The sequence below is a fragment of the Microcebus murinus genome, chromosome 9, assembly GCF_040939455.1.
Source record: "Microcebus murinus isolate Inina chromosome 9, M.murinus_Inina_mat1.0, whole genome shotgun sequence".
In the NCBI taxonomy this organism is placed as follows: domain Eukaryota; kingdom Metazoa; phylum Chordata; class Mammalia; order Primates; family Cheirogaleidae; genus Microcebus; species Microcebus murinus.
In genome coordinates this window covers 59,834,038-59,859,555 of record NC_134112.1, presented here as the reverse complement: position 1 = coordinate 59,859,555, position 25,518 = coordinate 59,834,038, and the positions used below count along the sequence as shown (strand labels likewise).

Here is a 25,518-nt window from a genome sequence, read left to right as displayed (position 1 = left end):
CGTTGTCCGCTACTGGCTTACTGCTCGCTGGCGGCGACTGTCTCTGGGCTGGTGTCCACAAGTCTCTCCACCCGCTGGGGAGCCCACCAGCAGTCCCAGATGCAGGGGCGGGGAAAGGTGACTGATCCACCTACCCTTCCCACTGGTCTCCGGGCTGTTCCGGCGGTCTTAGCTTCCAGTTCTCCTCTGCATCCTCCTTCCGTGGAGTGTCCTGTGGTCTCATGTACCCCTCCTTCTGGCCCTCGTCCACTGTATGCTCGTGTTCTTGCTTCTTTTTTCTAATTTCTGCTAGAATCTGTCTTTTCTGCAGAGACACTCTGTCTGGCAGTGTTTCTCGTCCGCCATCTTGATCTTCCCCTACAGTGAGCCCTTGTACAGTTTTTAAGTGATACTGTTATAAGGTAGCATCGCGTAACAAATATCTAAAGTCTAAATGAAAGATGTGGTCCTTAAAAGTCTTACTTATGTAACAAAAACTTTTAACTATGGAAAAGAAACTTAACTTTAGGCGTTGGAGTTTTATTTGTTTAGGAGAGACAGACAGGTCCTGTGCTCCAAATAAGAATCAATTGGTTGGTATGTCTGGTTATCAACCTGTATCCTTGATGTTGTGTAAAGGTATTCCTTTTCTTTTGAGACTGGGTAGATTACTGTTATCTGAGAAGGCATTAAAATAAATATTACTATAATCAGGAAGGAGTAGAAATAATGAAGTGTGGAAATAATGAAGGTATGAACTAGATTCATATGGTGTATTTTAGGATCTTTAAGTATAATGTATAATATTAATGATATGTTATTTATGTTTTGTCTGCTGTTTATGGCATTCAAGGTGTTCTAGGGAATTTCTTTGTAAATTGTGGTTTAAATTGTTCCAGGGACTTAATAAAGTTCATAATAAACATTTACATGTTTAAGAGAGATTGAGATTCCAAAGTTATATTTATTTAAATATGTGTGTATTTAAGTAAATACAAACATGTATAATTATTAATATTAAATATAGAATTAAAGTACAAAGAGCAGTGAGTGTTTATCTCCATGTACAAAAGCCCTTTGGGTATTAAGGACTTTTAGTAATTTGCAAAAGATCAAGAAATAAGAAAAATTACTCATTATGAAAAATTCAACACCTCAAACCACGTCATAGTTCTGTATATACAGACACTGCTGACTGTGTATTAAAGACATGGCTTCTTAATATTCCATTGTGTACATATACCATATTTTCTTCATCACTTCATCCATTGGTAGACATATATAGGTTGATTCCATATCTTGGTTATTGTGACTAGTGATACAGTTAACATGGGAATGCAGATATGATGATATACTGATTTCCTTTCTTTTGGACACATACCCAGCAGTGGGATTGCTGGATTCTATTTTTAGTTTCTTTTTTTTTTTTTTTTTTGGGGCAGAGTCTCACTCTGTTCCCCAGGCTAGAGTGCCGTGGTGTCTTGTAGCTCATAGCAACCTCAAATTCCTGGCCTCAAGCAATCCTGCTGCCTCAGCCTCCCCAATAGATGAGACTAGAGGCATGCGCCACTATGCTGGCTAATTTTTTCTATATATATTTAGTTGTCCAGCTAGGGTCTCACTCTTGCTCAGAGTTGGTCTTGAACTCCTTAGCTCAAAGGATCTGCCTGCCTGGGCCTCCCAGAGAGCTAGGATTACAGGCATGAGCCACCACACCTTAGTTTCTGAGGGACTTCCTATTGTTCTCTGTAATGGCAGCATTAATTTACATTCCCACAAACAATGTAAGAGGGTACCTAATTTCCCCGCATCCTCACCAGCTTTCAATATTGCCTGTTTTTTGGATAAAAGCCATTTTAACTGGAGTGAGATGATATCTCATTATAGTTTTGATTCACATTTCCCTGGTGATTAGTGATGTTGAGCATAAAAAAGAATGAAACAGTGTTGTTTGCAACAACATGGATGGAACTGGAGGACATGAAGTTAAATAAAATATACCAGGCACAGAAAGACAAATTTCACATGGTCTCACTTTATATGTGTGAGCAAAAAAATTAAACGAATTGAACTCAAGGAGATAGAGAATCTAATGATGGTTACCAGAGGCTGGGAAGAGTAGTTGGGAAGGCAGGGATAAAGTGGGGATTGTTAATTTGTACAAAAATACAGTTAGAATGAATAAGATCTAGTATTCAGTAGCATAATAGGATGACTGTAGTTAACAAATAAGTTATTGTATACTTTAAAATAACTAGAAGACGCCGGGCGTGGTGGCTCACGCCTGTAATCCTAACACTCTGGGAGGCTGAGGTGGGCAGATCGCTCGAGGTCAGGAGTTCAAAACCAGCCTGAGCAAGAGTAAGACCCTGTCTCTACTATAAATAGAAAGAAATTAATTGGCCAACTAATATATATAGAAAAAATTAGCCGGGCATGGTGGCGCATGCCTGTAGTCCCAGCTACTCGGGAGGCTGAGGCAGGAGGATTGCTTGAGCCCAGGAGTTTGAGGTTGCTGTGAGCTAGGCTGTCACCACGGCACTCGTTCTAGCCTGGGTGACAAAGTAAGACTCTGTCTCAAAAAAAAAAACAAAAAAAAACCTAGAAGAGTAGAATTAGAATGTTAGAAACCAAAGAAATGATAAATGCTTGAGATGATAGATACCCCAGTTACCTTGATTTGATCATTACACATTGTATGCCTATACCCAAACATCACATGTACCCCATAAATATTATATATACAACTATTATGTACCCAAAATAATTTTAAAAATAAAAAAGGCATGGCTCCTTTTTACTATTGTTGTTATTATTAACTTTGAGAGACTATGAAAAATAAAAGATCAGAATTGGGAAAGATTTAAATTAGACATATCCATTCAACACATATTAAACATTAAAAAAAGCATATATTATTCTAGAATGATACTATGTGTGATATTAGTGAATTAATGAAATAAAGGGATGGTACTTTAAAATATGGTGAAATATTAATACATTAAGATAATTTCATATATGATCTCTTGATTCAAAGATTGAGAAAAAAAGGGAATTCCCTTATATAATAATAGGCTGAAAGCTAAAAATCATTACTGTATGAAGTTAGTGATTTACATCGTTTTTCATTTGGTTCTTATCACATTCCTAATACTATACTAGGTACTTTAAATATTATAGAACTAAAAATTTTTTTCTATAACTGTTTAAATACATCTATTTTTCATGTATAATATATGGATAATGTTTTACAAAGTTAAAAACTAATGGTATTGCTACCATTTATTATAGTTATTTTTGTACCACTTTCCAGGTAATATTCTGAAGAGAATCAGGGTTAAGTAGTTTAGGGACCTCCAGTAGAGCTAAAAAGCTATAATGTAGATGTAATTTGTCTTTACCTCTGCCACCCCATCCCCTTTCCTGGTTTTATCCTCTCTGCTGTGATAGCTTTAATATTCCTTCTTCTTTACTCATCTGGATTCCTTTTCCCTATAAAAATATGAATTTAGTGAAGAATGATTTCAATCACTTATGTTTTCCCTCACCATAAGCATAATTTGCATTTAATCCCCATCAAGAGTGAGGATTTTGAAATGTCATTGAATGTGAGGTAGAATATCAGGGGCCCTATGGGGCTTTCTTGCATGCCTAAAATAAATCCATGATTTACATATGTGTACTGTATCTGTTCATTTAACAAAGCATTTATAGCAGTGTGCAAAGGAGAAGCCACTTGCTTTAGGAAAGTAGAATTCAAAATTCCTGGAAGTTGGTATAGATTTGAAACTAACTTATCTCTACACCAAATAGATGGGACCATATATTTGTATATTTATATTGTAAGCAGGTTGACAATAAAATATGAGAAAAACACCTTTAGCACTTAACAATAGACATGTGCATATAATAAATATGTTAATATGGTAATATCTTTACTCATTAAAGAATGTACAGAAGGCATAGATGATTTCAGCAATCCCCAGTTAGCTGTTCCCACATGTTATTGTGAATAGTTGTGAGTGATAAATTTGCATCTCTTGAAGTTTAGACTTACTTTTTTTTGAGACATAGTCTTGCTTTGTCACTCCAGCTAGAATGGAGTGGTGTCATCATAGCTCATTGTAACCTCAAACTCCTGGGCTCAAGCAATCCTCCTGCTTCAGCCTTCCAGGTAGCTGGGACTACAGGTATACCCATGCCCAGCTAATTTACTAAGGCTAGTCTGGAACTCTGACCTCAAGCAATCCTGCCTGGGCCTCCCAGAGTGCTAGGATTACAGGCATGAGCCACTGTACTAGCCTAGTTTAGACTTTTTTTTCCCCATTTATTTATTTCAGGATATTGTGAGGGTACAAACATTTTGGTTACATGTTATGACTTTGCCACACCCAAATCATCATTTGAGGCATGACTTCCCACCCTCCTGCAATGCTCACCGCGTCCATTCGTTGTGAGTCTACCCACCCCCAACCCCCTAATCCCTGAAGAATATTACTACCGTGTGAGCACCATAGTGTTGATCAGTTAGTGCCAATTTGATGGCAAGTACATGTGGAGCCTATTCTGTTCTTGTGATACTTCACTTCGGAGGATGAGCTCAAGCTCTATCCAGGAAAATCTAAGAGGTGCTAGATCACTGTTGTTTCTTATAGTTGAGTAATATTCCATTGTATACATATACCAAATTTTAATAATTCACTCATGAATTGACAGGCACTTGGATTGTTTCCACATTCTTGCAATAGTGAATTTTGCTGCCATAAACATTTGGGTACAAATACCTTTAGTTTAGACTTTTAATGTATTTGGTTTTCCTATTACTGCCTGATAAGTGAGAAATTCCTGTATGTTGAAAAGAGAGTCTCATTTTATACCCTTGAGGAAATAAAATCATTAAGTTTTAATAGTGACCAGACCAGCAACTTTATACTATTTTCAACATAGCTAATAATAGCAATGCCATAATACTTACCTTAAAATACTTTAAGTAAGATGTAATGGGAACATTTTTGGCTGTGATTTTGAACTTTTAAAAGGTAGGTAATAGGCATACACAATAAAATCCCAAAATATATAAATGGAATATAGTTCTTTCAGTCTATTCCTGTTCCCCAACTGCCCAATTCCCCTCCCCAGAGGTATCCATTGCTCTCATTTTCTTGTGTATCTTGCAGAGGTAGCCTGTGCATTCCATTCATCTAATATTACTTGAATTATTCATCTATTTTAGATGACTCCAGAACTGATGATAAAAGCATGTACATTTTATACTGGACGTTTAGTAAAGACCCATTTTTGGTAAGATTTTTTGTTGTTGTTAGAATATGATGTTATATACTATTTTTTCTTCTTTGTGTTTTCATTCTTGATATTCCCCATTCAAAGAAACATTCACTTTTGGCCAGTTGTGTTGATTTTATCAATATAGTCATGTTTCCACCATTTTGTATTATATGTTTCTTTTATATTTAACCAGCTTTTACTTAGTTAAAATATGTTCTTTATTTCTTTAAAATATAACTTTGTCTTTTTTAAAAAAATAAAACTTCAAAATTGAAAGTATAGGTCTATAGTCCACTTATCTGAAACCCTTGAGGCCAGATATGTTTTGGAGTTTAGATTTCTTTTTTAAAAAAATAATCATCATTAGGGTGATTCTTTTGATAAATTGAAGTTATGACAACAAGACTTTCTCCAGTGATTTCTTTATCTTACCCAAAAAGAAATATAACTGTCATGTAATCTTCATTTTCTTTTAAAACTATCAGGAATTTTCCAGGTCATAATCAGTTTGTAGAAGTTTGTTTCTGTGCTATGGTTTTTGAGGGGTTACAGGGGATATCACTTTTTGTTCCTTTTTATTTACTGATGTGTTGCCCTAACATCAAAATATTATTTTTCTGTATTTTCTGCTTGCAGCACTTGGAGAGACATAGCAATACCTACTGTACGTGAAGATGAGGTCCTGGATAAAAAGATGAAAATAGCAGCGGCACGTTACAATTTCAGACTTCAAAAATCTGTATTTAATCGCTGGCATGTTTATATAGAAAATCAAAAAGAAATATTTAATGGTAAATCCTTACACAGTAGTCAATTAGTTTTTGTAGCCATTGATTCAAAGAATCAAAAAGCTAATGGTTAAGTATAGTTTATACACTTAGAAGATTTATCATTTTTATGGTTAGAAAATTGTCATGAAATGAAGGTAAAGCCACTAATTTAAAATACTTAATGAGATTTGTCTCAAAGTATTTTATTGTAATAGAAATTTTAAATATTTAAAATCAAATCTTATATGTATTTACATATATGTATATATAAATATGATCTATCAGTTTTTTTGTTTTTTTGTTTTTAGACAGGGTCTCACTCTCTTGCCCAGGCTAGAATGCCATGGCATCAGGCTAGCTCCCAGCAACCTCAAACTCCTGGGCTCAAGCTATCCTCCTGCCTCAGCCTCCTAAGTAGCTTGGACTACAGGAATGCGCCACTATGCCTGGCTAATTTTTTGTATATATATTTTTAGTTGTCTAGCTAATTTCTTTCTATTTTTTTTTTTTTTTTTAGTAGAGATGGGGTCTCACTCTTGCTCAGGCTGGTCTCAAACTCCTCAAATGATCCACCCACCTCGGCCTCCCAGAGTGCTAGGATTACAGATGTGAGCCACCATGCCTGGCTTATATCAGCTTTTTTACAGAGTAGCTGGCATATTATGAGTGGGTACCAAAAGTGACTGTTTTTGCAGAAAGCTCTGTATTTTTTTTACAAATATTTCATTTAATGTATATATGAAGAAATTTAAAGAAAAAACGTTTTCTCTTGTATAAGATTTTGGTGTTATGATTATGGGAGCTTAGAGGGAAAAAAAGACTAAAAAATAAAAAAAAAAAAGACTTTGGTGGTTGTAATGAGTGGGCAGTGCATGTATGTAATCTTAGAAGTAGGGATAAAAAATTGTAGCCCATTGTTTAGATTTTTTTGTAGCTCTCCAGATAATGCCTTGTTTATGGCTGCTCATACCAGAGAATTATTTCCTTTTGACTGGCTATTGTTGGTACCTCAGGCACAATGGACCCTCCAAAAGTTTTAATGTAAGTGTAATGAAGAGGTGGGGACTGGTTAATTGGTTAACTAGAATTTCACAGGGTTGTAATAGTAGGTGATAACAATCTTCAAAAATCCATAACCTGAGTGAACTAACTATAAGCTCTATAGTGAAAGCAGTTTTGTTTGTCCATTAAAAAGGCCTGTCTAACAATTTCTTTTCCTCTTTGCACTTCTAGATTATTCTTTTGGCTTCTGTATGCCTTTCCCTTTTTTTGTGGTGGGTTCTTGCTTTTCCTTTGTGTTTCTATTTTCACTTTTCTTCCCTTCTTTCAGGGCTTCTCCTGCTTCTGCACCTTCCTTCTTTATTTCTCTCTAATTCTATCTCTTGTCTCTTTTTCTTTTTCCTCTCAGTCTCCTTCACTCTTAGGTTGCACCATGTGAACCTGCCAATATTCTTTCTTCCTACCCACCCCCCTTTTCCCCAAATACCATCCACTTGCTACTTCCCCATATTTCTACCCCTTCTATCTCTTGCCTTTTTTTCTTATTCCTCTCGAATGCACCATTATATAACATAGGAGCATATTTTTAGAAAGTATTTGTTATACTTATGCAACAAGAATTTATATTCTTATTTATAATAAAATCAAGTATTTTCAGAGTTGTACAATCTCTCAAAAATATCCAAGTTATAGTCATATTGTGGTACTTCATGGATGTTATTCCTTTCATCTCTCCTCAAGTCAGAATATGTTCTGCACAGTCTTGATCGTGAAAAAAGTGAAAATTTTGATTGAGAATTTGTTGTCAGAAATTACAAATATTAATAAGCCTAACTTATGATTCTCTAAATGGTACCATTAAAATGAATAAAAATTAATAAAACATAACTAACATTTAAACATTTTATTATATTATACATGTGTATAATGCTATAATAAAGACTTCAATGTCTAAGAAATATTATATGCTGATATAATTTAGAGTATATATAATCTTCTGTTATATTAAGTGGTATGCAAATATGAGTCTCTGATAATACAGCATAGTAATTCCTTCCAGAATTTTTTACTTTATACTTGTTAACTTAAAGGATAAAACCCAAAATCAGCCTTAGCATTGGAATATATGGAAATCTATTGTAGTGGGAAGCAATTCAACCAAAAGGCATTTCACTGAAAATAAATTATAAAAAACCCTTAATATTTTAAAGAAATCATTAATTTCCAAATCACTCTTTTGCTTGTTGATTCAAAAATTTTGAAATTTTGAAGATAATTGTCCTTTAAAAGGTTGCTGAAATTGTACAGTAGATGGATCTGGTTTTGTTTGTTCCTCTGTTTGGGAGCTGAACTTACAACTAGATCTATTCACTTCTCCTGACTGAACCAAAAAAACTTCAGCATAATGAAGAAACAGGTTGTTCAGTAGATGAATTATGTGAACTGAGTAGATAGGCAGTATTAAATGCTTGTTCATTTTCTACTTGTGTGAGAATATTCCAATTTGAGAGCTATGAATTAACTAAACTTGTTGAGTTCTAGGCTTCCTGAAGAGCTTAGCTTTTAGGACAAAATTGCAAAGTTAGTGGGGCAGTGACCCACAAAGGTAGATGAAAGGGAGAAGACAGAGGATTTAAAATTTCAACCATTGTGTTGTAAACTTGCAGTCCTAATGTTGTGATCTGTTTGCACAATATTTTAAAATTTAAAAAAATTCATTTTCAAAGTTTAAATATAAACTTATATTTATATAAGTCCAGATATCCTGCTTCTTTGCAGAAAAGAAAAAAACAAAGAGAAAAAGAAAATAATCAAAGATAAGAAAAATACTGGGCCTCTGTTTCTGAGAGGAAACAGTTGGCTACAGCAGAAATCCACTGCCCTCTGTGGGTAGTATCCCTGAGCCTGCTTTAGTCATCTTCCTTCCTGGCCTCTGTACTTGAGCTATTGGCCCCTAGTTAATGTGCATAAGGTAATCCATTTAAGCATAGAGAATATAATTAAATTCAAAGGCATTGGATCTAAATGCTACCGTATGTCTTATGTGAGTAACTTTTGAAGTTCTAGTTTTATAAAGAACAGACTTGTTTAAAAAAAAAAAAAAAGGAAATGGGCCGGATGTAGTGGCTCACACTTATAATCCTAGCACTCTGAGAGGCCGAGGTGGGAGAATCGCTCAAGATCAGGAGTTCAAGACCAGCCTGAGCAAGTATGAGACTCCATCTCTATTAAAAATAGAAAGAAATTAGCTGTACAACTAAAAATACATAGAAAAAATTAGCCGGGCACGGTGGCGCATGCCTATAGTCCCAGCTACTTGGGAGGCTGAGGCAGGATTGCTTGAGCCCAGGAGTTTACGGTTGCTGTGAGCTAGCCTAATGCCACGGCACTCTAGCCCAGGCAACAGAGCAAGACTCTATCTCAAAAAAAGAAAAAAAGAAATGATACATGTCTTGACATTTCTATTGCAGTTATTACATCTTATTTTCTAAAGGCAAAGGTGATGTTTATAGGTTAACAAAATACCCAGAGTACTATCTAATCCTGTCAAAAGTAATTAATTTCAAATGTAATTAAGCCAAATGAAAGTTGTCAGATGTAACACTGGTTCATATTATAAATGTGATAGAATATTAAATCACTTTGGTTTTTTGGGAAATACCTTTAGATATATATAGTAATCTAATACATTTTCTTCAGATATAATAACACGGATACGGCAGATATTCTGTTGTCACAAGCTGACAGTTATCCTAAAAATATGGCGGGAGAAAGCAAAACGTAAGAATAAAGAGAAAGAAGATGAAATGGTATGCTATATTGGAAACAATTTTTTACGAATCTGAAATTTTCAGTTATATTCATGTTACCTCAGATAATAATGATATGTATAGAAAATACTAAAATCCTGAATATTGTGGTTTTGGCGAGGTCTTTTTTTTTTTTTTTTGAGACAGAGTCTCAAAAAAAAGGCTAGAGTGAGTGCCATGGCATCAGCCTAGCAGACAGCAACCTCAAACTCCTGGGCTCAAGCAATCCTTCTGCCTCAGCCTCCCAAGTAGCTGGGACTACAGGCATGCGCCACCATGCCTGGCTAGTTTTTTCTATATATATTAGTTGGCCAATTAATTTCTTTCTATTTATAGTAGAGACGGGGTCTTGCTCTTGCTCAGGCTGGTTTCGAACTCCTGACCTCTAGCAATCTGCCCACCTCTGCCTCCCAGAGTGCTAGGATTATAGGCGTGAGCTACCTTGCCCAGACGAGGTCCTTGTTTTTTTAACTTAATAATTTAAATTTTACTACAGCTACCCCCAAATGTTTCCTAATAGTTTCTGTTGTTTCATTTAAACTATGAATATCAAGGAGAAATCTTTTAATAGTTTTAAATTTATCGATAAAGAAACTAAGAATATTGTTATTAATAAAACAAATATTTAGATGGATAAATTGATGTCTAAAATGGAAGAGAAACTTTGATATGATTGTAATAGAAAAACAAATGGTGAAGACTGAATAAATTTATTCCTTTTCTAGATAAGGTTAAATTGCCATTTATTCTTTTTCAACATTAATAAATTATAGTTTCACTATTAAATAATTCCTTAAATTACTATTGCTAAACTTATAGGATCATTCTTAGTTGGGACACTCAGTAGGAATTAAAGCAATTGAAACAGAGGACACAAATGAACTCTTCCAAACTTAAAAAATTCTCTAATTTGCTTCAGCTATTAGTACATCATTACTTAAAGTTGATTTAGAATGCTCAAAGTAACTACTAGTATCAGACATAGAAACATGCTGGAATTTTTTTGTAGTTCCATTGTTTACTGGCAATATTTTTTGAATATTCTTTGACATACAAAGTTGGGATAAATAAAAAAGAGAAAAATAGGATGAAATTAAATTCCCCCTTTTTTGTGGTTGTCCTATGGATCAATGCACTCACCTAAATTGATTCAAATATTGAGACTGACAATATCACACATGCAGCAAGAGAGTTTGAGAAGATTTATTATTCACATACTGCTTAAAACAGTGCTAGAGCCTGCAGAGAATACTGAGATGTATAAAGCATAGTTCTGCTCTCTAGAAGTTTATGATCTCTGGGATTTGAGCTGGCATCTTGTAGGCTGTTCTCCAGCTGTTGCCTTTTCAATGTTGCCAGTTAAATAGTTCCACTTTGGGTACCATCATGTTAGTCTGCTTATTCAGTGCTTTCTACCACTTTGTGTACCAAGCTAGTGGGTTTTTTTTCCCCCACTTAAATTTGTTTTTAGTTTTGAAGAATTAATGGGTACAAAAGTTTTTGCTACATGGATAGCTTTTATAATGCTTACCGCATCACCCAAATAGTGTTCATTTGTACCTGATAGGTAATTTTTTTCACCTACCCCATTCCCCCTTACTTGATTTCCAGTGATCTTACATCTCTTTGTGTTTATGTGTGCCCATCAATTAAGTCCCAATTATTAGAGTATATGTGGTGTTTGTTTTTTTATTCCTGAGATACTTCGCTTAGGATAATGTTCTACAGTTCCATTCAAGTTGCTACAAATGACATTATTTCATTCATTTTTACGGCTGAGTAGAACTCCACAGGCTGTTTGTATGTGTGCGTGTGTGTGTCTATACATATATATGTACACACACCACATTTTCTTTTTCTTTTTTTTTTTTTTTTTTTTTAGACAGAGTCTTGCTTTGTTACCCAGGCTAGAGTGAGTGCCGTGGCATCAGCCTAGCTCACAGCAACCTCAAACTCCTGGGCTCAAGCAATCCTCCTGCCTCAGCCTCCCTAGTAGCTGGGACTACAGGCATGTACCACCATGCCCAGCTAATTTTTTCTATATATATTAGTTGGCCAATTAATTTCTTTCTATTTATAGTAGAGACGGAGTCTTGCTCTTGCTCAGGCTGGTTTTGAACTCTTGACCTTGAGCAGTCCGCCCGCCTTGGCCTCCCAGAGTGCTAGGACCACACCACATTTTCTTTATCCACTTGTGAATTGATGGACACTTAGGTTGATTCCACATCTTTGCAGTTGTGGATTGTGCTGTGATAAACATTGGAATGCGGGTGTCTTTTTTTTTTATTTGTTTTTGTTTTTTTTATTTTTTCACACACAAAGGGTAATAAAATGTGGGTGTCTTTTTGATAAAATGACTTCCTTTGGGTAAATACCCAGTAGTGGGATTGCTGGGTGGAATGGTAAATCTACATTTATATCTTTGAGGAATCTCCATACTGTTTTCCATAGAGGTTGTACTAATTTTCAGTCCCACCAGTAGTGTTTTGTTCCCTGCCCTCTGTGTGTGATGGCTGATTGGTGGTAAAATAGGTGACTGTACATGACCAGTCATCCCCTTTACACCTGCCTTAAGCCAAACATCCAGAGAGCAGACAATATTGTTCTCTTCGTCTTCCCCATACACTGAGCTTATGTTTTACATGCTGTAATTCTGCAGTCCCCAACCCTAGGCCATGGACTGGTACCAGTCTGTGGCCTGTTAGGAACCCAGTTGCACAGCAGGTGAGCATTGAGTGAGTGAGAGCTTCTCTGTATTTACAGCCACTCCCCATCACTCACATCACCTCCTGAGCTCCACTTCCTCCCGATTCTCCATTCTGTCTGTGGAAAAATTGTCTTCCACAAAACTGGTCCCTGGTGCCAAAAAGGTTGGGCAGTGTTGCTGTAGTTGATATATACTATATTATCCTTAATATATATGTGTTTTATATAATTAATTGGATGTTTAGGTGGATGTTTAGAAAAAACCTTTTCTCCTAGATATATGATTTCTTGGCCTAACAATCATTCTTTATTCACTTAAGTAGAGTGAAGGATGGTGGGTGTGTGCTGGGAGCAGAGGGACAGAACACCTTGTATGTGTTAGTGCTCCACATGTGCTCCTCCTTTGGCCCTAATATGTATATATATTACACCAGTACTGTGTATGTGTGTGTTTATGAATGGAATACTTATTACCCATAGAGCTTTTTATTTATTACACAGTTTTTAGGAATGTACCACAAGTTAAAATGGGGACTTTCTGTAACAGTAAATCAGGCAAGTCCCGAATACTTTCCTTCTGACTCCCTTTTTTGGTTATCTCATTGTTAACTACCTCCCTTTCATGTACCAAATACCATTTCTATCAGGACCAGAGCCTTGACTTTGTGGGCCTCAGCTTTCTCATTTATAAAAGAGGAGACTAGATCAGATCTTCAAGGTGGCTGCCTATTCCATTGTTTTATGACAATTAATGGAAATGATCTATAATGCTTTGGTGGTTCAGAGAATATTAAACATGCACATGGGAAATTATAATTTATGTAATAATGATGATAAATAATGTTTAATTGGTGCTGTTGTTATGTCAAGTACTGTGCTTTATATCTGTCATCTCATTTGAATCTTACAAAAATTCCATGGAATTTGTAAATTATTTTCATTGCAGTTGTTAAAACATGAACTTCAATTGCAACAATGGAAAGATAAGTTAGCTGTCCACGAAACATCCGTTTCTCATGATGAACATAGTTTGTCTAAAGACTATTTTGAAGGTGATACTCAGGAATTTGACATTTCATTGTTCCCTGACAGAGCAATATCACAGGTTTGTATGAATCTAGTACACATTATATAATATAATCTTCCTTTTTATGTATTATATGGAGTTAGGATAAGAGTATTTTTGCCCGTTATTTCCTCCTTTACAAATTACTTGCTCATATGTTGTCTGTTTTTAAATTGTAATTCCTATAATTTTCTTACTGGTTTATAGTAGCTATTTACTTATTGGCAACATTAGCCTTTTGTCTGGAATATATTTGGAGATTTTTTCCCCCACACTAATGTTTGCTTTCAGTTTTGCCTGTAGAGTCCTTTGGTGATAGAAATTTTAAAGTTTTATGTAATAAAATCTGTTATTCTTGCCCTAATTGTTTCTTTTTTATGTAATATTAATATTTGATTCTTAGTTGTTTTTCTAAGCCACATCACACTCTTTCCTACAATTATGCAGCTGTTTTTTTTTTCTCTTTTAATTCTGTAAAATATTCTTTTAACTATAAATATTCCTTTGTTTACGTTATCACTGGCTGGTCTAGGGTTTACATTTATAAATTTTTAAGATAGCACATATTGCCTTCAAATAATTTTATGCCACTTTACATATAAGAACCTAAAAAGAATATGATTTCATTTTCTCTCTTCTGTGCTTTGTGCTATTATTGGCATACATTTTGTTTCTATACATTTATAAACTAATATAATTTATTACTGTTGCTTTAAATAGTCAATAATCTTTTATCTAGCATATCTAATTTATTTTTAATAATCTCAGGCTTATACAGAAGTTGTAAGTACAGAACAAGAACTTTATTTATTTATTTATTATTTACTTTATTTTTTATTTCGGCATATTACGGGGTACAGATTTTAAGGTTTCAATAAATGCCCATTCCTCCCTTCCTCCCACAAGTCTGAGTCTCCAGCATGACCATCCCCCAGATGGTGCACATCTCACTCATTATGTATGTATATACCCGCCCCACTCCCCACTCCCACGTAACCAATACCCTATTACTGTAGTACCTATGTGTCCACTTAGGTGCTGCTCAGTTAATACCAGTTTGCTGGTGAGTATATGTGGTGCTTGTTTTTCCATTCTTGGGAAACTTCACTTAATAGTATGGGTTCCAGCTCTAACCAGGAAAATATAAGATGTGCTATATCACCGTTGTTTCTTAGAGCTGAATAGTACTCTATGGTATACATATACCACATTTTATTAATCCATTCTTGGATTGATGGACACTTGGGTGGTTTCCACAGCCTTGCAATTATGAATTGTGCTGCTATAAACATTTGAGTGCAGGTGTCCTTTTTGTAGAGTGTCATTGGATCTTTTGGTTAGATGCCTAGTAATGGGATTGCTGGATCAAATGGTAGATCCACTTGTATCACTTTAAGGTATCTCCAACTAGTTCCACAGATGTTGAACTAGTTTGCAGTACCACCAGCAGCGTAGGAGTGTTCCTCTCTCTCCGCATACACGCCAGCATTTCATTTATTGTTTGGAGACTTTTTGATAAAGGCCATTCTCACTGGAGTTAAGTGATATCCCATTGTGGTTTTGATTTGCATTTCCCTGATGATTAGAGATGTTGAGCATTTTTTCATATGTTTGTTGGCCATTCTTCTGTCTTCTTTAGAAAAGTTTCTGTTCAAGTCCTTTGCCCACTTTTTAATAGGGTTATTTGATTTTTTTTCTTGCTGATCTTGGTGAGTTCTAAGTATATTCTAGTTATCAGCCCCTTATCGGATGCGTAGGATGCAAAAATTTTCTTCCATTCTGTAGGTTGTCTGTTTACTTTCATAACTATTTCTTTGGCTGTGCAGAAGCTTTTTAGTTTGATCATGTCCCATTTATTTATTTTTGTTGCTGCTTTGATTGCCTCCGGGGAATTCTTCATAAACTCTTTGCCTAGGCCGATGTCTAGGAGAGTGTTTCCACCATTTTCTTCCAGAATTCTAATAGTTTCATATCTTAGGTTTAAGTCTGTTATCCAGCGAGAGTTGATTTTTGTGAGAGGTGAAAGGTGTGGGTCCTGCTTTAGCCTTCTACAGGTGGCTATCCAGTTTTCCCAGCACCATTTATTGAAAAGGGATTCTTTTCCCGACCGTATATTTTTGTCTGCTTTGTCAAAGATTAGATGACTATATGAGGATGGTTTCATATCAGGATTCTCAGATCTGTTCCACTGGTCAATATTCCTATTTTTGTGCCAATACCAGATTGATTTAATTACTACAGCTTTGTAGTATAGTTTGATATCTGGCATATTAATGCCTCCCATTTTGTTTTTGTTGCCTAGAATTGCTTTTGATATTCGGGGTCTTCTCTGATTCCATATGAAGCATTAAATTATTGTCTCTATATCTGAGAAGAATGCTGATGGGATTTTAATAGGTATTGCATTGAATCTGTGGATCAGTTTGGGTAGTATAGACATTTTAATGATGTTGAGTCTGCCGATCCATGAGCATGGTGTGGATTTCCATGTGTTTACATCCTCTGCTATTTCCTTCCTCAGTGTTTTATAGTTCTCCCTGTAAAGGTCTCTAACCTCCTTGGTTAAGTATATTCCTAGGTACTTTAATTTCTTTGTTGCTATTATGAAGGGAATTGAGTCTTTGATTTGGTTCTCAATTAGATTGATGTTGGCGTATATGAATGCCTCTGATTTCTGTGTATTGATTTGTATCCTGAGACTTTACTAAATTCATTGATCAGTTCCAGGAGTTTCTTGGTTGAATCTTTGGGGTTTTCTAGATATAATATGATATCATCAGCAAACAGTGAAAGTTTGATCTCTTCTGCCCCTATTTGGATACCTTTGATTCCATTTTCCTGTCTGATTGCTGTAGCCAAGACTTCCAGCACTATGTTGAACAGAAGTGGAGATACTGGGCAGCCTTGTCTGGTTCCAGTTCTAAGTTGGAATGCTTTCAATTTTTCCCCATTCCGTATGATGTTGGCTATGGGTCTGTCATATATGGCTTATATCATTTTTAGGTATGTCCCTTCTATGCCTGTTTTCTGAAGTGTTCGTATCATGAAAGGGTGTTGAATTTTGTCAAAAGCTCTCTTTGCATCTGTTGAAAGAATCATGTGGTCTTTGTTTTTGCTTCTGTTTATGTGGTGAATTGCATTTATAGATTTACGTATGTTGAACCATCTCTGCATCCCTGGGATGAAGCCCACTTGGTGGTGATGGATTATTTTTTTGAAAAGCGTCTGGATTCGGTTAGCTAAGATTTTGTTGAAAATTTTTGCATCTATATTCATTAGGGATATTGGTCTGTAGTTTTCTTTTTTTTGTTGCATCCTTTCCTGGTTTTGGTATCAGAGTAATATTCACTTCATAAAAGGTGTCGGGGAGGTTTCCGTTCTTCTCGATGTTGTGGAATAGTTTCTGCAAGATAGGTACTAGTTCTTCTTTGTAAGTGTGGTAAAATTCAGGTGTGAAACCATCTGAACCGGGACTTTTCTTTTTAGGGAGATTTTTAATTGCTGTTTCTATTTCAGCAGTTGAGATTGGTCTGTTCAAGAAATCTATTTCTTCCTGGTTGAGCCTAGGGAGGCTGTGTGTTTCTAGAAATTTGTCCATTTCCTCCACATTTTCCAGTTTGTGTGCATAAAGATTTTTGTAGTATTCATAAATTATATCTTGTATCTCTTTGGGATCAGTTGTGATATCTCCTTTGTTGTTTCTGATGGAGCTTATTAGAGATTTCTCTTTTCTGCTTTTTGTTAGCTTAGCCAATGACGTGTCACTTTTGTTTATTTTATCAAAGAACCAACTTTTTTTTTTTTTTTTTTTTTTTTTTTGAGTCCGAGTCTCGCTTTGTTGTCCAGGCTAGAGTGAGTGCCGTGGCGTCAGCCTAGCTCACAGCAACCTCAAACTCCTGGGCTCAAGCGATCCTACTGCCTCAGCCTCCCGAGTAGCTGGTACTACAGGCATATGCCACGATGCCCGGCTAATTTTTTATATATATATCAGTTGGCCAATTAATTTCTTTGTATTTATAGTAGAGACGGGGTCTCACTCTTGCTCAGGCCAGTTTTGAACTCCTGACCTCGAGCAATCCACCTGCCTCGGCCTCCCAGAGAGCTAGGATTACAGGCGTGAGCCACCGCGCCAGGCCACAACTTTTTGTTTTATTAATTTCCTGAATAGCTTCCCTGTTTTCAATTTTGTTTAATTCTGATTTGATCTTGTTGGTTTCACTTCTTCTGCTGGGTTTGGGGTTGGTCTGTTCTTCTTTTTCCAACTCTTTCAGTTGTTTGGTTAGATTGTCTATTTGTGATCTTTTTGTCTTTTGGTTATAGGCATTTATGGAGATAAACTTTCCTCTCAGAACTGCTTTAGCTATGTCCCATAGGAGTTGATAACTTGTCTCTCCATTGTCGTTTTCTTCATAGAATTTTTTTATTTCCATTTTGATTTCTTCATTTATGAAGTAATCATTTAGTAGGAGGTTGTTTAATTTCCATGTTTTTGTGTAGAAATGTGAGTTTCTGTTAGGGATGACTTCTACTTTTATACCCCTGTGATCTGAGAAGGTACATGGTATGATTTCTATTTTTTTAAATTTCTTGAGATTTATTTTGTGTCCTAGGATATGTCAATCTTAGAGAATGTCCCGTGAGCTGATGAGAAGAACGTATATTCAGTGGATTTTGGGTAGAATGTCCTGTAAATGTCCGTCAGACCCAATTGTTCCAGAGTTTTGTTTAAGTCTATTATTTCTTTATTAATTTTAAGCTTGAAGGATCTGTCTTGTGCCATCAGTGGGGTGTTGAAATCTCCGGTGATTATGGAGTTGCTATTAATCCATTTGCTTAGATCCAGTAAGGTTTGCTTTATGAATCCAGGTGCACCTAAGTTGGGTGCATATATATTTATATTGTTATCTCTTCTTGTTGAAGTGTGCCCTTCACCATTATATAATGACCCTCTTTGTGTTTCACTACTTTTGTTGGTTTAAAAACTAAATCGTCTGCAATTAGAACTGCCATGCCAGCCTTCTTTTGGCTTCCACTTTCCTGGGGTACTGATCTCCACCCTTTTACTTTTAGTCTATATGCATCCTTGCAGGTTAGATGTGTTTCCTGAATACAGCATATACTTGGCCTGTATTTTCTTATCCATTCAGCCAGTCTGTGTCTCTTGAGCGGAGAGTTTAAGCCATTCACATTTATTTATTTATTTATTTTTTTTTTTTTTTTTTTTTTTTTGAGACAGAGTCTCGCTTTCTTGCCTAGGCTAGAGTGAGTGCCGTGGCATCAGCCTAGCTCACAGCAACCTCAAACTCCTGGGCTCAAGCGATCCTCCTGTCTCAGCCTCCCGAGTAGCTGGGACTACAGGCACAAGCCACCATGCCCGGCTCATTTTTATATATATATATATTAGTTGGCCAATTAATTTCTTTCTATTTTTATGGTAGAGACGGGGTCTCGCTCAGGCTGGTTTTGAACTCCTGACCTTGAGCAATCCGCCCGCCTCGGCCTCCCAGAGTGCTAGGATTACAGGCGTGAGCCACCGCGCCCGGCCATTCACATTTATTGAGAGAACTGATAGGTAAGGTAGGTTACTGTTCATTCTGTTGGGTTGGATGTTATTGCTTTGATTTCTCTCTTGAGCCATTGTATTATATGGCCTTTAATCTTTGGGTTTTGGTTGTTTCTATATTAGTGAGATTTTATTATGGTGTTCCATGAGTAACACTGTTTTGAGTAGTTCTTGTAGGGCTGGTCTTGTCTTTGTGAATTCTCTGAGGCTTTGCTTGTCTGAGAATGTCTTTATTTCTCCTTCATATATGAAGCTTAGTTTTGCAGGGATTAAGATTCTAGGCTGGGCATTGTTTTGTTTCAGAAGAGTGAGAATGGGGCCCCAGTGTCTTCTTGCTTGTAAAGTCTCATTAGAGAAGTCTGGTGTTATTAAAATTGGCTTTCCCTTGAATGTTACTTGCTTCTTTCATCTTACAGCTCTTAGAAGGGCCTCTTTAGTTGATATTTTGGTCAGTCTGATGACTGCATGTCGTGACGTCTTCCTGTTTGCCTTGAATCTCCCAGGGGTCCTCCGAGCTTCTTCAACTCGTGTATCGAGATTTTGAGCAAGGCCTGGGAAATTTTCCTCTATTATATCTTCAAATAGCTTATCCAACCTTTGAGTGTTGTCTTCTTCCCCTTCTGGTAACCCAATGACCCTCCCATTAGGTTTCTTCACATAATCCCACATCTCTTGTAGGCTTTGCTCTTTTCTCTGGTTTCTCTGCTCTATCTCTGTGACTGTTTTATTTAGTTGAAGGACGTTATCTTCAATCTCTGAGATTCTTTCTTCTTTTTCATCTGCCCTGTCTTGAGACTTTCCAGTATATTTTGTAGTTCCCTGAATTGATTCTTCATTTCCAGGAATTCGGTTTAACTTTTCTTCATTGTGTCTATTTCTTTATTGAACTTTTGTTCTAGGTCCTGGAGGTTTTTTTTGGTTTCTTTGTGTTGGTTATTGAGTTGTTGTTGCAAGTCGGTGAGTGTTCTTATGATCCACATACAAAATTCCTCTTCTGTCATTTTGGTTTTCTGATTTTGGTTGGTGTCTGTTTCTACGGGGCTGGTGCTCCTCTTTGGGGGGGTGTTTTCCATTTGGTTCTTCTATTTCCTGAGTTCCTTCGCTGATTTCTTCCCATGTCGATCAGTTGTTGTTTCTTTTCTTTAGGTTTTCGTTTTGGTATTTACACGCCTTGTTTAGTTTCTGAGCCGGTAGGTGGTGTCTGTGGGTGAGATTCAACCACTCCCTGTATAATGAATCAGTGGGTGCCATGAAAAGGCTGTACAGGATGTCCTCCCTGTCTGTAGATGGCGCTTGCTTGGAGGAACAGGCTATGCTCTTGTTTTTGTGTCCTGTTATCAGTTCTTATTCCTGTAGAGAGGCACTCTAGTGGCTCTGGTGGTCGGTGGGGCCCTGGGACTTCCAGGTGTGTCCTTTTCTCCCCCTCAGTGAAGGCTGGTCTAGGAGAGAGTCTGGGCGGAGCTGGGTTGGGTAAGCCTGCCCTCAGGCACCACCAATGCCGTTAGCAGGGGTCAAAGTTCTGGTCTCTGCTTCCAGGAAAAGCTGTCGGAGGGGCTGGAATGGCCCCGCTTAATCAGAAAATTTGTGTGTGGGAGTGGGCCTGTCTGAGACCCGCAGTCTGGAGTGGGCCTCGTTTCTTTCCACCCTCTCCAACTCCACAGCCACTCCTGGGCCTCTGCCAGCAGGCCAGACCACAGGCCACCAGGCCTCCCCAGACTTTGATGCCGGCGGGGAGTTTCCCTGTGCAGGAATGCCACCTGGGCTGGGCATACGGCCTCCTTTCGGGAGGAGGGATGCCCTCTAGGACGCTGATCTGCCCCTGAAGGCACATACACCTCAGTTAGGCTGTTCATGTATATCCCTTCTGTGCCCTGGGCAATGTGAGATCTTGGTGCACAGGATCTGGTCTGCAGGTCTGACCTCTGGGCCCCACCAGGGAGAAGAGCCATCATTTTCTCCAATATTTTTCTGCCTCTTTCTTCCTTTTTGGGACTCCAATAGATCATTGAGTTTCTGCTCATTTTTTTGTTAGACTTATTTTTCTTTCTGTGCTTCAGTTTCAATAGTGTTTATTACTATTTCTTCAAGTTCCGTAATCTTTTTTATGCAAATGGATAATTTTTTATTAAGCCTTCTAGTAAATTTTTTATTGCAGATATTCTGTTCTGAAAGAAAAGAAAGCTAATATGCAAAAAGAAAATGTTTAAATTCTATATTAATGGAATTCACTGGTAATAATAAACAGACAAAATCAGAATACTCTTAATAGTGTAATTGTGGTGTGTAATCCATTCATATCTGTAGTATGAATCCTAAAAGATAAATCTATCACAAATAGTAGCTACAGCAACTTGTTAAGATACAGGAAATATATAAAGGTGTAAATTAAGACAATAAAAAGTCAAAATGTGTGGTGGATGGAGTTAAAGTGTATAGTTTTTTTTTTTCCTTTTTTTGTTTTCTTTGTGAGCAAAGTTAATTTGTCATCTGTTTAAAATAACTTCTTATATATATATAAGATGTTTTTTGTAGGCCTCATGGTAACTACAAAGCAACAACCTATAATAGATACACTTAAAATAAAAAGCAATGAATTAAAACATACTACCAAAGAAAATCACATAAGCAGAAAGGAAGACAGAAAGAAAGGAAGAGTTTCAAAACAACCAGAAAACAAGTCACAAAATGGCAGTAGTAAGTCCTTATCTATCAATAATAACACCAAATATAAATGAGCTAAATTAAGTGGCTAAATGGATTTAGAGTGGCTAAATGGATTTTTAAAAATACCCAAATATATGCCACCTACAAGAAACTTACTTCACCTATAAAGACAAACGTAGACTGAAAGTGAAGGGATGGAAAAAGATATTCCATAGAAATTGAAACCAAAAAAGAGCAGGAGTACCTATACTTTTACCAGATAAAATAGACTTCATGTCCAAGATTGTAAAAATAGACAAAAGTCACTATAAAATGATAAAGGTCATTTCAGCAAGAGGATATAACAATTGTAAATAAATATACACTCAATACTGGAGCAACCAAATGTATAAAGCACATGTTAATACATCTAAAGGGACAGAGGGAGAGACTGCAAAGTGTTAATAGTAGGGGACATTAGCACCTCACTCTAGGTAATGGAAAGATCAGCCAGACAGAAAATCAACAAAGAAACATGAGAGTTAAACTATACTCTAAACCAAGTGGACTTGACATTTTACAGACGATTTCATCCAATTCCTGTAGAATATAGATTCTTTTATTAGCACATTGAACATTTTCCAGTATGGAAATAAGTGTCAACAAATTAAAAGAAGTTGAAATAATATCAAGTATCTTTCCTGAGCACAGTGAAATAAAATTAGAAATCAATAACAAGAACAACTTTGGACACTATACAAACACATGGAAATTTAACATGCTTCTGAATAATTAATGAGGCAATGAAGAAATTAAGGAAATTTTAAAAATTTATTGAAACAGATGAAAATAGAAACACAACATACCAAAGTCTATGGGATATAGTAAAAGCAGTACTGAGAGGGAAGTTTATAAGCCATAAATATCTATATCAAAAAAGTAGAAAGATGGCTGGGTGTGGTGGCTCATAGCTGTAATCCTAGCACTCTGGGAGGCTGAGGCAGAAGGATTGCTTGAGATCTGGAGTCCGAAACCAGCCTGAGCAAGAGTGAGACTCTGTCTCTACTACAAATAGAAAAAATTAGCAGTATGTGGTGGTATGTACCTATAGTCCCAGCTCAGGAGGCTGAGGCAGGAAGATCACTTGAGCCCAGGAGTTTGAGGTTGCAGTGAGCTATGATGATGCTACTGTACTCTAGCTGGGGTGACAGAAGAAGACTCTCAGAAAAAAAAAAGGTAGAAAGATTTCAAATAAACAGCCTAACAATGCACCTCACGGAACAAGAAAAGTAAGAATAAATCAAACCCAAAATTAGTAGAAGGAAAGAAATAATAAAGGTCAGAGCAAAATAAATGAAATTGAGAATAAAAAGAAACAATACAAAAGATCAACAAAATGAAAAACTGTTTTTTTTTTAAAAATCAATAAACCTTTAGCAAAACTAAGAAAAAAAAAAGACCCAAATAAATAAAACCAGAAATGAAAAAGGAGGTATTACAAATGATACCACAGAAATACAAAGGGTCATTAGAGACTATTATGATATTGCCAATTATATGCCAACAAATTGAAAAGCTTGGATAAATTCCTGGATGTATACAACCTACGAAGAGTGAACCATGAAAAACCAGAAAACCTGAACAAACCAATAACAAGTAATGAGATTAAAGCAGGATAAAATGTCTCCTATCTAAGAGAAGCCCAAGACCTGATGGCATCACTGCGGAATTGTACCAAACATTTAAAGAACTAATACCAGTTCTACTGAAACTATCCCAAATCCCAGTATCTCCAATGAACACATGTAAAAATCCACAGCAAAAATACTAGCAAACCAAATACAGCAACACAGTAAAAAGATCCTTTACCGTGATCAAGTATGATTCATCCTAGGGATGGGAAGATGGTTCAACATATACAAACCAATAAATGTGATACATCATGTTAACAAAATCAAGGGCAAAAACCATATGATCGTTTCAGTAGATGCTGAAAATTCATTCAGTAAGACTTAGCATCCAACATCCCTTTATGATAAAAATTCTCAACGAAGTGGGTATAGAAGGAACAGAACATACATTAAAACATAAAGGTAGTGTATGACAAACGCACAGTTAACATCTTACTGAATAAGGAAAAATGGAAAACTTTTCCCAATGATCTGGAACAAGATGAGAATGTCCACTTTCATCATTTTTATTTAACATAGTCCTAACCAGAGCAACTCTACAAGAGAGAGAAAGAAAGGGCATCCACATTGGAAAGAAAAAAGCCAAATTATCCTTGTTATCAAAGGACATGATATTCTATTTAGAAAAACCTAAACTCCACTGAAAACCTCTTAAAATTGATAAGTAAAGTTGCAGGGTACAAAATCAGCATACGAAATTTAATGTTTTCCAACAGCAAACAATCTGAAAAAGAAATAACTAAATCAATCTCATTTACAATAGCTACAAAAAATATAAAATACTTAGGAATAAATTTAACCAAGGAAGCGAACTATCTCCACATCAAAAACTGTGGAACACTAAGGAAAGACATTAAAGAGGACAAACACAAAGAAGGAAAGATATCTCATGCCCATGGATTAGAAAATCAATATTGTTAAAATGTCAAAACTGTTTAAGGCTATCTACAGATTTGTTGCAATCTCTGTCAAAATGCCAATGACATTCTTCACAGAAATAGAGAATACTGTCCTAAAATTTATATGGAACCACAAAAGACCCTGAATAGCCAAAGCAATCCTGAGCAAAAAGAACAAAATTTGAGGCATCATACTACCTAACTTCAGAATAGCCTACAAAGCCATAGTAACCAAAGACCTGTATGGTATTAGCATAAAAACAGACACATAAATCAATGGAACAGAATGAAGAACCTAGAAATAAATCCATGGATTTATAGCAAACTCATTTTTGACAATGGCACCATGAAAACTCTGGGAAAAGGACAGTCTCTTCAATAAATGGTGCTGGGAAAACTGGATAACTATATGCAGAAGAATGAAACTATATTTCTGTCTCTCACTGTATATAAAAAATCAAAATGGATTAAGGACTTAAATCTAAGACCTGAAACTACTAAAAGAAAACATTGGGGAAATGCTTCAGGATATCAGTCTGGGCAAAGATTTTTTTTCTAAAACCTCTGAAACATAGGCAACCAAAGCAAAAATAGACAAATGAGATTACATTAAGCAGAAAACATTCTGCACAACAAAGGAAACAATCAACAAAGTGAAGAGGCCACCTACATAATGGGAGGAAACATTTGCACACTATCCATCTGACAAGAGATAACAACCAGAATATATAAGGAACTCCATAGCAAAACCCCAAATAATTTGATTAAAAATAGGCAAAAATCTGAGTAGGTATTTCTCAAAAGAAGACATATGAATGGCCAATGTGTATATAAAAAAGTGCTCAACATCACTAATCATCAGGGAAATGCAAATCAGAACCATAATGAGTTATTCAATTAAAATGGTTTTTTTATCAAAAAGACAAAAAGTAACATGCTGGTGAAGATGAGGAGAAAGAGGAATGCTCGTACACTGTTGGTGTACAGATCAGTAGAACCACTGTGGAAAACAGTGTGGAGGTTCCTCAAAAAACTACAAATAGAACTACTGTATGACCCAGCAATCTCTCTGCTGGGTATATATCCAAAAGGGAGGAAATCGGAAT

The 25,518-nt window shown here is 36.2% G+C and overlaps 1 protein-coding gene across 3 annotated transcripts in view; it reads left to right on the top strand.

The window, feature by feature from the left end:
* The window catches only part of FBXL13 (F-box and leucine rich repeat protein 13), a 232,319-nt gene that overhangs the window by 37,748 nt on the left and 169,053 nt on the right, over positions 1–25,518 (top strand). For all 3 annotated transcript variants that reach the window (XM_012747262.3, XM_012747256.3, XM_012747268.3), the window contains exons 4-7: positions 5,213–5,280; positions 5,902–6,056; positions 9,735–9,844; positions 13,497–13,655. In XM_012747262.3, coding sequence (XP_012602716.2) covers positions 5,213–5,280; positions 5,902–6,056; positions 9,735–9,844; positions 13,497–13,655 — 492 coding nt within the window. The remainder of the gene's footprint in view (positions 1–5,212; positions 5,281–5,901; positions 6,057–9,734; positions 9,845–13,496; positions 13,656–25,518) is intronic.